Source organism: Candoia aspera, chromosome 3, assembly GCF_035149785.1.
Source record: "Candoia aspera isolate rCanAsp1 chromosome 3, rCanAsp1.hap2, whole genome shotgun sequence".
NCBI lineage: Eukaryota > Metazoa > Chordata > Lepidosauria > Squamata > Boidae > Candoia > Candoia aspera.
Window position 1 is genome coordinate 187,117,855 of NC_086155.1, and position 15,893 is coordinate 187,133,747.

General features: G+C 35.3%; 1 protein-coding gene across 3 annotated transcripts in view; it reads left to right on the top strand.

Annotated features, from left to right (window-relative positions):
• Positions 1-15,893, top strand: part of VPS13B (vacuolar protein sorting 13 homolog B) — a 385,119-nt gene that overhangs the window by 49,495 nt on the left and 319,731 nt on the right. For all 3 annotated transcript variants that reach the window (XM_063299549.1, XM_063299547.1, XM_063299548.1), the window contains exon 17: positions 8,544-8,725. In XM_063299549.1, the coding sequence (XP_063155619.1) occupies positions 8,544-8,725 (182 nt within the window). The remainder of the gene's footprint in view (positions 1-8,543; positions 8,726-15,893) is intronic.

The following is a 15,893-nucleotide window of genomic DNA, read 5'->3' on the forward strand; positions in this document are numbered from 1 at the left end:
TTGATCTTGGTTTGGAAGTACAGTTGGATCATCAGATTCAACTAACTCTATTTCTGTTTGGCTTTGGTTTCATAAATAAACAAACTTGATGTCATGAATTAAAGATGTGATTATCCTGCAATATAGAATTAAACATGTAAACCCTAAAAATCATATTTTCTGAAAAGTTTTTATAGATAGTTGCAATGATGCATCAACTCCTGGAACTTCCTCAATTTTGTATCTTTGCTTACATGTTATTTCTTTGGAAATTTTTAAGACTTGTTCTGTGAATTTTTAATAAGGGAGTAATTTGAAATAAATCTAAAATTTATTCTAGTTTATTAATCTGTTTGCTTTGAAAAAATTAGCATAAAATGCAGTTTGTTAAGTTCTTTAATTTCAGAATTTTTTCACCTGCATTATTTTTAACTGAACTGATTTTAATGTGTGAAACTTTCTTTTTTAATTTATTTGCCAATAATTTAGAACCTTTATTCCCATGCTCATTAAATTTCTGTTGAGTAAACTTCTGGCTGTCTTCTCTTTTGTAACAACGGTTTATACTTGGATGGTCTAGATTTTCCTTCCAGTGTTACGATTCTATGATTAATAACAGCCGCATATCAACTGATTTACAGAAATATGTATTCTTTATTCACTGAAATGCCATTTTGATTCAGGTGTTGGTAGTACACTGTCATCTTCTCATAAGCAGTTCTGTAGATGTTCAGCATAATCCTTTGCCAATCTAATTGTCTTGTTTTTTGCTATAAAATCTTTTCTAATATAAGTTGGATATTTTTTGCTTTATGTGCCTTTATCCATACAGATTCTAGTAGAAGAGCAGGTATCTCTGCAGGGTTTCAGAGATCTGCTATGTGACTCTAGCTGCACATTAAGAAACACATTGTTTATTTGTCTTGCATGAATTTGTTGTCTGTTTCATTAAAAATACACTTATGGATTGCTTTCTATCATTTGTCTATCATCTTGCTGAAAGGAAACATTTTAGTCTTACAGTCTAACTCTTAAACTTATGCTGTTGATTAAAATAGTAGTTTCTGTTTGTGTGAAACAGAAGACAAGGACTGTAGGTCCCTTGACGGAGATCTACACATCCTGCTATGTCCATTATCTACATACTTCTCTGGTTATGGAGATCACACTAAGCAGAGATTATACATACAGTTTAATCGGTCCACTTAGCTGTCTTAGAAGGCGTACTCCAAATACATATTGTATCTGCCTTGGAATATGTGCTCAAAGCAAACATGTTGGTATTTTTAAATTATTATGTATTGTACAATAAAGCAAAATATAACTAAGCTAAATGTATTAAAACAGTTTGGTATGGAAATGCATTAAATGAACTCTTTTTCTCCATCTGTACTTTTCAGCCTCTTGCTGTGATTGAGCTGGATTAAATTTCCAACATGTTTTCACTTTTTATAATAAAATTAATGTAAGCTAAAGCAAAAAAAAATGAGGATAATGAAGTAGGAATAAACGAATATTACAGCTACATTGCTAAATATACCATGCAATGAATAAAACTCCAGATGAAATACATGAAATAGCCAGTTTGGTCTAGTGGTTAAGGCAGTGGGCTAGAAACCAGGGGACTGTGAGTTCTAGTCCCACTTTAGGCATGAAAGCCGGCTGGGTGGCCTTGGGCACTCTCTCAGCGCGGCTCACCCTACAGGGTTGTTGTTGTGGGGAAAATAGGGGGAAGGAGTATTAGGTATGTTTGCTGCCTTGCGTTATTTATAAAAAGAATAAAGGGATAGAAAATAAATAAATTTGAACTAAATCCAAATCAGCATGCAGACTGAGAGCATCATTACAGTCATTCAGTGAATGGGATGGGAACTAGTCCTGGAGAATAACCTAATGATGTCATTAAAACTTGAATATGCTTAATTTTTTAAATTACACCACCTGCTTTAAATGGATTTTGCGATTTCACCTTCCAGAGTTGCTTACAGCATACACATCTGATGATACACATGTTCTATATACACAATAGACCATAGTTTTTTAAAATAAAGATATTTTATGAACTGTTACAGAATTCCCTTGGTAGTACATTTTAAATTAGCAATTGAAAACCTCAACTTTATTTCTTAGATAAATCTGCAAAGTAGCTTGCTTTCTTCTTTATTTAAAAATATTTTCAAACATTATGTATCCAGTATATATTATTACTGTAACATTTGCACTTCTAAATTGTATTTGAAGAATTGACTAGAATAATTCATGGCCTGGATGAAATAACACCATTAAGAGATATTTGTCAATATCAAGTGAAATTTGAGATTAGTAGCCAAAAATGGAAGAACGAAATGGAACACCTAAAGATCGACATCTTAGGCATTAGTGAGCTTATGTGGACTGGCATTTGTCACTTTGAATCTGACAATCATATGGTATACTATGCTGGGAATGAAAAATCGAAGAGGAACAGCGTGGCATTCATTAAGAATATTTCAAGATCAGTTCTAAAGTATAACACCGCCAGTGACAGACTAATATCTATATGCCTACAAGGAAGACCAGTTACTACTACTACTATTCAAATTTATGCACCAACCACGAATGCTGAAGATGAAGAAATTGAAAACTTTTACGAAATGCTGCAATATGAAATTGATTGAACATGTAATCAAGATGCTTTGTTAATTATTGGCGACTGGAACGCAAAAGTTGGAAACAAAAAAGAAGGATCAGTAGTTGGAAAATATGGCCTTGGTGACAGAAATGACACCAGAGATTGCATGATAGAATTCTGTAAGACCAATGATTTATTTATTTGCAATACTTTTTTCCAACAACACAGGTGACAACTATATACATGGACCTTGCCAGATAGATTACACAGAAATCAAATTGATTATTTTTGTGGAAGGAGAAGTTGGAGAAGCTCAATACTATCAGTTAAGACAAAGCCAGGAGCTGACTGCGGGACAGGTCATCAGTTGCTCATGTGCAAGTTCAAACTGAAGCTGAAGAAAATTAAAGCAAGTCCAAGAGTGCCAAAGTATGATATAGAAAACATCCCACCTGAATTTAGAGATCACCTCAAAAATATATTTGATGCACTAAACACTGATGACTGAAGACCAGAAGAGTTGTGGGAACACATTAAGAACAGAATATGCAAAGAATGTGAAAGATCATTAAAAAGGCAGGAAAAAAGGAAAAGTTCCAAATGGATGTCAGATGAGACTCTGGAACTTGCTCTTAAATGCTGAGTAGCTAAAGCTAATGGAAGAAAGAATGAAGTAAGAGAGCTAAACAGAAAATTTCAAAGGGCAGCTCAAAAAGATAAGGAAAAATATGATGAAATATGCAAAGACCTAGAGCTAGAAAATCAAAGAGGAAGAACATGATCAGCATTTCTCAAGCTGAAAGGGCTGAAGAAAAAATTCAAGCCCCTAGTTGCTATCCTTAAAGATTCTATGGGCAATACATTAAATGATGTGGGTAGTATTAAGAGAAGATGGAAGGAATATACAGAATCACTGTATAAAAAAGCATTAGTCAATGTTCAGCTATTTCAGTATTGAAGGAAGAAGTTCAAGCTGCACTAAGGCATTGACGAAAAACAAGGCTCCAGGAATTGATGGATTACCAATTGAGATATTTCAACAATCAGATGCAGCAGTGGAAGCACTTACTCTTCTACGTCAAGAAGTTTGGAAGGCAACGACCTGGCCAACTGACTGGAGGAGATCCGTATTCATGCCCATTCCAAAGAAAGGAGATCAAACAGAATGTGGAAATTACTGAACAATTTCATTGATTTCATATGCTAGCAAAATTTTGCTGAAAATAATTCAACAACGTTTGCAGCCTAACATCGATAGAGAACTACCAGAAGTCCAGGCTGGATTTAGAAGAGGGCACAGTAAGAGAGATACCATTGCTGATGTCAGATGGATCTTGGCTGAATGTAAAGAATACCAGAAGGATGTTTACCTCTGTTTCATTGATTACGCAAAGACGTTTGACTCTGTGGACCATAACAAGTTATGGCTAATGTTATGAAGAATGGGGATTCCAGAGCACTTAATTGTACTCTTGTGGAACCTGTACACGGATCAAGAGGCAGTTGTTAGAACAGAAAACGGTGACACCGAGTGGTTCATAATTGGAAAAGGTGTGCGGCAAGGTTGTATACTTTCACCCTACTTATTCAATGTGTACGCTGAACAAATAATTCGAGAGGTAGGAATGTACAAAGAAGAACAGGGTATCAGAATTGGTGGAAGACTCATTAACATCTGTGATATGCAGATGATACAACTTTGCTTTCTGGAAATGAAGAAGACTTGAAGTACTTGCTGATGAAGATCAAAGATTATAGTCAGCAATATGGACTATGCCTGAATGTGAAGAAGACAAAGATTCTCACAAATGGACCAATAAACAATGTCACAATAAATGGAGAAGAAATTGAAGTCATCAAAAATTTCATTCTACTCAGATCAACAATCAGTGCCAAGGGAAGTAGTAATCAAATCAAACAATGTATCGCGCTGGGAAAATCTGCCATCAAAGACCTATCTAAAGTTTTCAGAAGTAAAGACGTCAGTTTAAAAACAAAGATGCATCTGACTCACGCCATAGTCTTCTCAATTGCCACATATACCTGTGAAAGTTGGACATTAAAGGAAGATAGAATAAGAATTGATTCATTTGAATTGTGGTGTTGGCAAAGATTATTGGAAATACCATGGACTGCCAGAAAAACAAACAAATCAGTTTTAGAGGAAATACAACCAGAATATTCCCTAGAGGCAAAGATAACTAGGCTTGGGCGCATCGTCAGTAAAGACCGATCGCTTGAAAAGGACATAAAGTCAAGGGCCAGTGGAAGAGAGGAAGATCTTCAATGCGATGGATTGATACAATTATTGCAACAATGGATGCAAACATTGGAACAGTCAGGCATAAGCGACTCGACGGCAACTAACAACAACAACAGCAAAAATGTTATTACTAGGTATGTTATTTTTAATTGTTGTTTGTAATGCTAAATGGCTCTGAGTAATAAATAATGTTAATGTTCATAAATGCTTCATTGTTACAGTGAAGATTGTCGGTTATCACATTTGATATACTTGAAAATAACTATATCTAGTTGCTGTGAAAAGACATTAAATAAAGCAAGATAAGGAACAAAGTAATGGAGAGCAGAGGATTCTGGGTGATACGCAGAAGTCTCCTGCATTAAATTGTGTTGTAAAGCTCTAAATGCTATTACTACTTGAAACCTATTTAATGAAATGTGTAACTTGTTATTTACTTGTTTCTTGGTTTTATATCTCACTTTTTCTAATTAAAGCATTATAGCTGATGTATTAATACTTAAAAAGTGTTAATTTTAAATCTTAATGCTTAGAAAGGGCATTAGAAGTCTCTTTATTTTACTTTATTTTTTTAATCATGAATTTGTGGGAAGTCAGCAAACTGATTTTGCCTGAGGGCTGTGAGTTCAATGTAATTGTATGCAAATGGTATTAAGTTTCTGGTGTTGCATCAGAGATATCCACTAAGCATTATTAACATTAGCCTGTTTAACCTTTCAGATGGTAAAAATAGATGTGGTGCTCATGTAAGGTCTGTGAGTAGCAGTTGTGGGAAATATTTTGAATCTGGGTGACTTGAGAGGGGAAGGTAACTGGTTGTTGGCTATAGAGAAAGATGGTGATGGAGATTCTCTCCCTGGTGAAATACTTACGTCCTGGCTTGGGCTTATATGTATATATCCTCCTGAGGAAATAAATATGTTTTAAGAACAGATGGAGTGGAACTAGAACAAACCATACTCTTAAAATGTGGGAAATTCTTAAACACGGGTAAGATAGATTTACAGTAAACTCTAATTTGGTTCAAATCAAATTGGAAAATTGAGAAATTCTGGTATGAATGCTGGAATTAATGTACAAAGTCCTTCATGGCTTGTAATCACTGTATTTGAAGGAATGCCTTTTATTGGATATTATTCCTAATCCCAAGACCATCTTCAGAGGCTCTGCTTTGGGTGCCCTCCCACTCACCCCCGCATCAATGAGCCCTACTGAGCACTTATTTTATTATCCTTTGGATGCCCAGTGAATTCTCCCAGCCCAGTTAAGTATCGTCATAATTTAACATTAGCTTTTATGCTCCATAGAAGCTTGTTCATTAATTTTATTTCTAATTTATTTATTTTTTATTTGGATTATTACTTTTTGTGTTGTGGGTGTTTTGTCTCTTACCGTTAATGTCTTCGACTTGTTTTTGTCACTGAGGTTGCGGCGGCATATACATTTAATAAAATAAAGTATACTGTTAAAGTTTGTATGTGTTTGTGTGCATGTGCTCACACATGTGTTTTGTATGCATTCCCCAGGTGATGAATTAGTGCTAGCTTAAATGTAGCAATGAGAAAAAGTTCCAAAACTTTGGGTTGATTCAGATTATTTGGTTCTTGTCTCTTTTAATCAATTGGTTAAATAAGTAGTTGCAATAACTAAGTGACAAATAATGCTATGAATATATAGTAAGTACTTTTTTTAAAAGAATAACTGAGTATGTTGAAATGTACACAGCCAATTTGAAAATATCCAAGCTTTTCTTTAAATTCTTTAACAGCCTCCCTCCCCCCGCCGTCCTTTAGTCACAAGTTTCTAGTAGCAGGTCCATCGGTCTTATGTTGGAAAAAATGAACTTATTTTACTATATAGGGTATGAGTAATAAAAAATAGTTTTAAGAAATTCTTGGCAGGTTCCAGTCTTACATTTTGGGACTTTGTGTAAACCTGTGGAGCCAGCTGTTCACTGCTGTGTTCTTTCAGTCACTAAGAGGTGTTGATTTTAAAGGGATGGGTTATTTCTAGAGTTATACATAGCTTGTGTTTCATAGGCTGTAGACGTACATGGCTTAGTTACTTACACTTGTCCCTTTGCTTAAGGACTGAACCATATTCTCATTCAAAAATAGTACTTAAACGTAGTTTAACAGGCTTTTAAAACACTTTGGTAAGCTGCATCAAGCTAAGGAAACAAGAGTCTTTTTTGAATAAGGGCAGAATTCTGTCCCCTCTCCCCCAATAACGTTATGGCAAGTCTTTGAAAACAATGGGCTGCCCCTCTTCCCTTCAAGTAATACTGGAGCTGTTCCGGCTTCAGCTTTAATGAGTGGCAGATCCCCCTGGCTACATTAAAGTTTATTTTAAACTGGGGAAAAATAATTGGATTTTTTAAAAAAATATTCTGCTAAATGAGCTTATGTAAAATCAAAACACAAACCCTTTTTAAGGTCAGAAGCTGAACAATTCTTCTTGCAGACTAGGAACAGAAAGAATATTAAATAGTAGAAATGTGTAGCAAAACTTTTAAAGATAAACATTTGAAACTTCTGCTTCCAAGGCAGTTATCATATTTTATAATCTCTTACTCTTGGTATTAGAAAGTATGTTAAAAGCACTGTTTTTATTTCAAAATCATTATAATAAAATTCAATTATAAGTGTGCTTTAATCTACAGACACTTCTGGTTTCTGAAGTTCCTTTAATGTTTGCTTTCCATATGGTACTGTAGAATGTATTGGTTTTTCTGGATGTGTTACGCTTTTGAGGCTATAGTATTTTCTTTTTCTCCACACACTGAAAAGCAGTATCTTTGTCTCAAGAGAAGTATTAAAAGTTTCAGTAAATTCTGAAATTTGCATATTAAAAATACTTATTTAATAATACGTTGCTAGCTGTCAAACTTTTTACATGAAACAAAAAATTTAAAATCATTAGAGTTCAGTACAGGATCTATAGTTGACATCAGAGAAGTTATTCAAAGATTATAGATAATTACTGCTCAATATTTTAAAGCCTACATGCATTTGTAAGATACTCCGAATCTTACCTCAAATAACATAGAATCAGAATTAGAAAGTGTTTTATAATGTATTACATCTTTAATATGCAGAATCTAAGTTAAACAATGAAAAAAGTGTTAAAGATAAATTATTTGAGAAATCGAATAGCCCTTGAGAGAATAGTATTGCAGTACCGATATTGTGTGGGTTCAGATCTTATATTTCACTTTGTTCAAATATAGTAATATAATTAAAATTAGCATCACACTTTCAGATGGTCATAGCACTTAATAGTTACGTTCCAGCTGGAATGTTTGAAAAATGCTATGTCATTTCCCTTCCTATCTCTGAGAGAGGCAGTGGTTTTTCTCAGGTTATATGGCTGAGGCAACATTTAAGCCAGGTAGTTCCTGCTTTGTAGCTCTGTCTGTTGACCACTTTCCTGTATCAGATTTCTGTTCTACGATTTTCCATGACTTCTCCAATACTCCCTAATCCCTAATTTGTCTTAAAATTTAGAAATTTAATTTATAATGCATTACAGGACCGTATGGAGTTTAGTATAAAATTGCATCCTGAGATCATAAGAATTGTTGACTTACTGGATTGGTACCTGTGCTAAATTTGTATTTGTATCTGGATATATGTTCTGATAATAATGCTATACAATTCTACTTTCCCCCACCCCTTTTTTATTTTCTAGGTCTAAGCGATCTAATATTGCAGTGAATGAATGTATATTTGAACTTCCAAATTTGACAATTCAGGCTACAAGAGCTCAGAACTTTCTAATGCAAACTATTTGGCAGAGTTGGGCTTATATTGGACATTCTAGTTCATCATTTGTGAATGAAATTTTAATGAATGAGGTCTTCCAAATATCAGGTAATGACAATATTTTTATGCATGGTCAGTAATTCATTCTTCTTAGGTTTAAAGTTCTGATGTAGTTTTTAAAAAAAATTCTGATCTGATCTATCTTAAGCAAAGTTCGTGTATGTGTAAAACTGTACTATAAAATGTACTGATTTTGGGTTAAGTTACTGCAAACAGGAGATTCCCTGTTTGTGGAACAGGTGTTATTGGGGTTGGGGAGGAGGTCCATAATGGGGATTGTTAAATGCAGCTCATTGGTGATTCCTTTATGAAATTATGTTCACACATATTGCTCAACTGGGTTTTCTAATCATGGTTTGCTGAACAAATGTAACAGTTTGTGCACATAATATGAAGTCTCTTTCAATGTTAGATTAGTGGTGACTTTGTGGGCACCTGTAGTTTATTCGGAAACAAGAGGGAAGTGGTTTGCTATTGTCTTCTGTGATTTTTAAATTTTCCTCTCTAGCTTATAGCTGGTATTCCTTTTCAAGTAGTAACCAAGCCCAATCCTTCTTGGCTTCCAAAATTTGTACAAGATTAGCCAGGCTATTGTCTGCTAAAACTGTTCACATATAATATAACGTATATAACATATTACCTTGATCACCTTGATTGACCAGACTGTCACCGGACAGAGTCCTGCTGGTCGCAACTCGCTTTCCATTCATCTCAAATCCTGGCTTTTCTTCTCCAGGTTCAGCCAAAGTCCTTGACTATTGGATCTTCCCATCTCTTTGGAGGTCGGTCAATAGGTCTTTTTACTTCTCTTGGATACCATTCAGCAACTGCTGTTGTCCAACGGCCATCTGACATGTGTGTGACATGTCCTGCCCAGCGTAGCTTCCGTTTTCGATATTTGACGATGACATCATTTATTCCATTTTGTGTTCTAATCTGGCTGCATGGGATGTGGTCTTGGAGAGAAACTTTCTGCATGGATCTTTCGATAGCCCTTAGTACTCTTGAAAGCTCTTCCTCTTCTGCCTTTGTCAGCAAGCATGTTTCACTTCCACATAGCACCACCGAAAAGACAGTCAAATTAAAAAGATTAGCAGGCAGTTTTCCATCGATCTTCTCATTCTGTAAGACGTCCCTAATGGAGTTGTATCTAGCCCATCCAGCTTTCTTTCTTCTGACCAGTTCTTCTCTTAGATCGTTGTTCATTTTGATTAGCCGTCCCAGGTAGACATAGTCAGCCTCTTCAATAAGTTCATTCTGAAGCCTCATTTGGAATTTTGGAAGGTTCCCTGTCTGCATATATTTTGTTTTAGTGTGATTCATCTTTAGACCCACCTTTCTGTTTTGGGCGTCAAGTTGTCAAAGCATTTTTTGCAGCTTTCGAGCATCCTTTGCGATCAGTACAACATTGTCTGCAAATCTGAGATGGTTTATCTTCTCTCTGTTTATATCAATTCCATCTTCTCATTTCATTTTACGCATGATATTTTCCAAACAAGCGTTGAAAAGTTTAGGTGAGATCGTATCACCTTGCTTTACACTTTTCTCCAATGGTATTCGTATTTCGGTTTCAAGGAGAATAATATTTGTAAAGCAGTTGGTATTTGCTCCTTTGAGCAGCCCGATGTAGTTGGAGTTGATTCCTTGTTCATTGATCGCTTGCATTACTGCATTGACTTCGACACTGTCAAATGCTTTTTCATAGTCTACAAATGCAATTGTTATATGTATATGTATATACATATACATATATGTGTATATGTATAACATATAACATATGTATAACATAACCTATATAACACATAGAACATATTTAACATATAACCCATTGCATTATATCGGTTCTGGAGGCAAGAATGGCCCTGCCTGTTAGGATCTTCCAAAAACTTGTCAAGATGTAGTTATTTTAGAAAAAAAAAATAGACGCTAGAATTAGTTGTCTTGAGTGAGGTGCAGTGCCATAGATATTATATGATAGGATGAGTAATTATTTATTTGAGCTATCTGCCAAATCAGAAAAAAAAATGAAGGTTATTATAAAATGATATTGCTGTTTGCTGTATTAGTTTATGTTATGTATATTTGTTGACCTGTAAACTGTTTAGCGTTGGTTAAAATTGAAGTGGTATAAAAGCTAAGGGAGGGAGGGAAGGAGGGAGGGAGGGGTTGGTATTGGCTTGATCTTCTCAAGGGAAACTATATAATATAGACTAATAGAACCACACTGGTCCACAGTTGAGAAAACATTTACTAGATATTTTACTAGAATCAACTAAAATGGCACAAAAGTGAGTAGAAGCTTTTAACTTCATCAGAATCCTTCATTGGGTATGATATTACTGAAGAAACAAAAATATTTTAAAACTAGCCTTAAAATGGTTTGTTAGCCATTAGATATTAAGCCACTAGATGTTTATCACCACCAACTGTCCATTGTAACAAGATCTTCTATCGATGAGAGAGAGATAAGATCTATATCCAACAAATAAATAAATAAATAAATAAAGCTTTCCTTAGCTTCCAGCTTGTGCTGGTATTGTGTCTGGGGGAAAAAATCAAAGCAAAATATAACTTTAAAATTTATACAATGGATATAAAAAGTCTATACACCCCTGTTAAAATGCCAGGTTTTTGAGATGTAAAAAAATCAGACCAAGATAAATCAGTTCAGAATTTTTTCCACCTTTAACATAACATACAAGCTGTACAATTTAATGGAAAAACCTGAAATCTTTTAGGGCGAAAAAATAAAAATAAAAAACTGGAATAACATGGTTGCATAAGTTTGCACACCCTTAAACTAATACGTTGTTGAAGCACCTTTTGATTTTAACACAGCATTCAGCCTTTTGGGGTAGGAGTCTCTCAGCATGGCACATCTTGCCTTGGGAATCTCTGCCCGCTCTTCCTTGCAGAAGCACTCCAAATCTGCCAGATTGCGAGGGCATCTCTTGTGCACAGCCCACTTCAGGTCACCCCCCCCCCCCCCCCCGATTTTCAATTGGATTCAGGTCCGGGCTCTGGCTGGGCCGTTCCAAAACTTTGTGCTTCTTCTGGTGAAGCTATTCTTGTGTTGATTTGGAGGTATGCTTTGGGTCATCAGTTTGAAAGGTGAAATTCCTCTTCATCTTCAGCATTTTAGCAGAGGCCTGAAGGTTTTGTGCCAAACTTGACTGATACGTGGAACTGTTCATCATTCCCTCCACCTTGACTAAAGCCCCAGCTCCAGCTGAAGAAAAGCAGCCCCAAAGTGTAATGCTGCCACCACCAGGCTTCACTGCGGGTATGCTGTACTTCTGGTGATGCACAGTGTTGTTTTTGCGCCAAACTTTTTGGAATTATGCCCAAAGAGTCCAACCTTGGTCTCATCGGACCATAAGACATTTTCCCACATGCTTTTGTCAGACTTGATGTAGGTTTTTGCAAAATGTAGCCGGGCTTGGATGTTTTTCTTTGAATTTTTTGGCCATAATTCCAAAAAGTCTGTTTGGTGCATTTGGCACAAAAAGTCGTTTATATCCACTGTATCTGTATAATTTCACTCTGATGTAAGAAAATTCTTACCGTGACAAGATGGATTGGCCTTGAGGTTTAAGTAGCAGAATTTAGCCTGATTTAGAAGTAGCACTGCATCAGGATTTGTTTAGGCCAATTTATCCAAATGTCTAAATTCCTGCCATGTAACTGGATTAATTTTTTTGCAAGTACCCCCATTGTAACCACAATTTGAAACATGTATATGAATATAGGCTTGCTTCAGCTATCATTTATTGATAACTCTAAATCTTGAATTGTGAGTTTGTTACTATGCCTTTCCAAATTTGATCAGCTTATAAAGGTGCAAGTGAAGGAACTTTGTCTGGGTGTACTGCTTACTTGCCCAAATTTCTCAGTTGAAGCAAGCCTATATTCATATACATGTTTCAAATTGTGGTTACAATGGGGGTTCTTGCAAATTTCTATGGCCAGCTGGTCCATTTATAGAAAATATATCATATGTAGTAGAAAATATACTTTAAGGTTTACAAAAAACTTGATTCCCCTTGGTTTCTGCTGTTTTTTTTCCTGTGACTGGAGTTTGCAAGTATTAGAAGAAAATCACCATACCTATGTTAATCTCATTGGATTACCTAAAATTTTGTGGCACAGTTTAAGGAACATCAGTTTTAAAGAGTTAATCCTGTTGCATGCTATATTTTACCTATCAGTCTGAAATCCACATTGTTCTTACCATATCAAGTGTATTCTGTATAGCCTATTTAATGTAGAACTCAGTGAATATCTATTAGAGAAATTTCATTTTAAAATGCCATGTACATTGAAAGGAAAAAAATGGCCCAGAAAGATTAGACAGATTCTTCAAAATGTTCTTATCTGAGAATAGGTAATATTGAAAATCTAGAAACACTAGTTGGATCACTGGAGTGCCAGTGCTTCAGAAATAATAATAAATGCAGTGAAAAGGGTATTGCCAGTCTTAGAAGAATTACTTATCTGTACATATGCTCTAATAAGCAAGCATGTTTTAAGAGTATATTTGGAAAAATAACTGAGTGCATTCATTTACCTAAGTAACTAACAAATTATTTAAACAAATTAACTGTAGAATAGTGAGTGAGCCTGTGACCAGTTCCCTGTTTCTTTACAACACTTAATTCATTAGATGTTTTCAGGTAAGCCACTGAATTTTGACTGACATTAATAAATGTGCTTGTGGCATAATTTACTAAAATGGATATTTGGATGTCTTGAAAAGAAATCTTAGCTAGGCAGTTTAAAACTTATTTTACATATTGGTCAGCAAAAAACCTTTTTTTTTCCAATAAGAGATTATCACAGCCAACTTCAGCTTGTTCATACTTGTTCAATGCACATGTTTTTAGACTTCTGTTTATTACACCCTCCTTTAATTCATTTAATTTAATTTATTCAATTTTGGCACCACCCAACTCCAGACTGACTCTGGGATGTGTTTATCTCCTCTTTTGAGAGTTTTCCTGATATAATTCTTTGTAATAAATTTAAAGTTTGGCTGTATTGGTATGCCAGGAAAATATTAATGCAATTGCACACAGTTTTATTTTTTCTAGAAACTGAACCTTGAGAGTGCATTTTCCCTGTTGCATTTAAGTAGTTTGTAATTTTGTTGACAGTCCAATTCTATTAATCTCTGTGTGGAGGTTTTAAGCAAAATTGCTTGCAGACCTCTAATTTATCTGCTTAAGATGATCAAATAGGCATTTGGACCCCTCAACTAAATGATGTATTAAAGTGAAAATAAAACCTACTTTCCAGAAAGTAACTGCAAACCTATTTTATGGAAGACTTCATGTGGAATACCGTAATGGTTGAATAATAAATTTTACCTCACAAAAATGAAATTCAATAATACAGTAGCTTTCTCAGTGCGGTAGCATCTGGTTAAATCTCAGGAGAGCCAATATTTTCCAACTCATTAGGATCATGTCGTTCTGTATGTCGTCAACATTGACTTAGCCAAGCTACCTTTACTTACATAACCACCAAACTATTAAATAGGTCTCTTGTGGAGTGAAGTCAAATATTCCTCTTATTTTCCTTTTGCCTTGGAAGAAAAGAAGAAAAGTACATGTTGTAACATTTAAACATCTGGTCAAAACCACATCAGGGTAATGTTGAGGAAAGTAACAGAATTCAGAATTCTTCCCAGGTGTGCATATAAAAAAGGTTTTGGATTTGCTGCATAGTTCTTTAACCAGTTAGGAAAAAGATTGAAAATTTAGGGATTTGCCTTTTTAATCCCTCTGAAATCTGCTGTTCCTCCACCTTTTTCTCCCCCCCTCAAAAAAAACCATACACATTTCTGAGCTGAGTCATAATGCAGGTCTTTGAACTTTAATCATTTCCTTCCAATCTTCTGAGTTGGAATGTGTGTTCCACGTGATATATCCAAGACTGACACTTACTTGAGCACCCTGAGTTAGATTTTAAACTACATGTAGTATTATTTAAGGTATCATTTTAGGGACTAATGAGTTCATTGCTGTTCTTACATGTTTGTTTGTTTATTTATGTATTTTAATTTCTATAGCTGCCCATCTCGACCAAATGACTCATGTTGCTTTGCCATGAGTAAGTTAGTTAACCTGATTGTTAACTTATTTGTGGCTGAGCATAATAACTTTTTATAGGTCTGGTTGCCTTTCTTTGGTTCTAGACCCTCTCCACCCCCAAATGAAAATGTAGCTACTTTAGCTATTGGACTTGTACACCTAGGACTACAGAAAAGTTTCAGAAAAGTCAGATGTGAATAATTTAATTAATGAATTGAAAAAACCGCATGTGATTTAAAATGAGTGTAGGAAGAAAATGGCAGTCCAGCAATTTTCTTGCAAATCTGTGCAAGATTTGCACTGTAGTCTTGAGCCAAGATGTATGATGACAGCTGAAAGAGTTTCAAAGAGTGGTGTTGCAAATATTGGCAGTAGAGTTTTAAAGATAAACCGGCTCAGCTGTTCTCCCCTCCCGCTCCCTTGAAATAGTTTTCTCACACTGTTAATCCCATGCTTTCGTTACCTGTCACCTTTTTCATGAAAAGCTGAACAATTATTTTGTGTTATTTAGGTTGAACTGCATGATGCATCACAGTGAAAGAAAAAGGAAACAAGACCAACATTAGTATCATTGCTTCATGTTTAAATTGCCAAGAGATCTCTTGCCTGGGTACCCTATAAAGCAAATCCAGCTGCAGTCTTGAATGTTTTTCCCAGAGAGAAAAGGCTGCAAACTTCCAGCAGTGAATTGTAGTGCACCTTTTGCTGCTAATCTATAATGTTTTAGGATTAGATATGCCATGTTCTTCCAGGGATTCTATAGTGTGGCACGACATTGTCATGAAGGATAAGATGTCACACAAACTTCAAACCTAAATTAATTAATCCACCCAATTAACCCTGAGGAGATAGATTCAATCTCAAATAGAACTGTGTTTGTTTGGGGCTAAAGTCACCATCCCTATGCCATGCAACTATTTACTGGAGGGTTAACTGTCCCTTCTGATATCTGTGATTGAGACAAAGTCCCCTGTGAAAGCTAAGTATTCTGGCTCATTCGTTGTTGAAGTTTGCACCTCCCTAAATTATATGAAAGATTGAAAAAAAAGCACAAATGGGTGGGATATGAAATATTACCACATCTGCTCTTTCTAAAACCCTTTCTGTTTTACTATAGGCAGAGT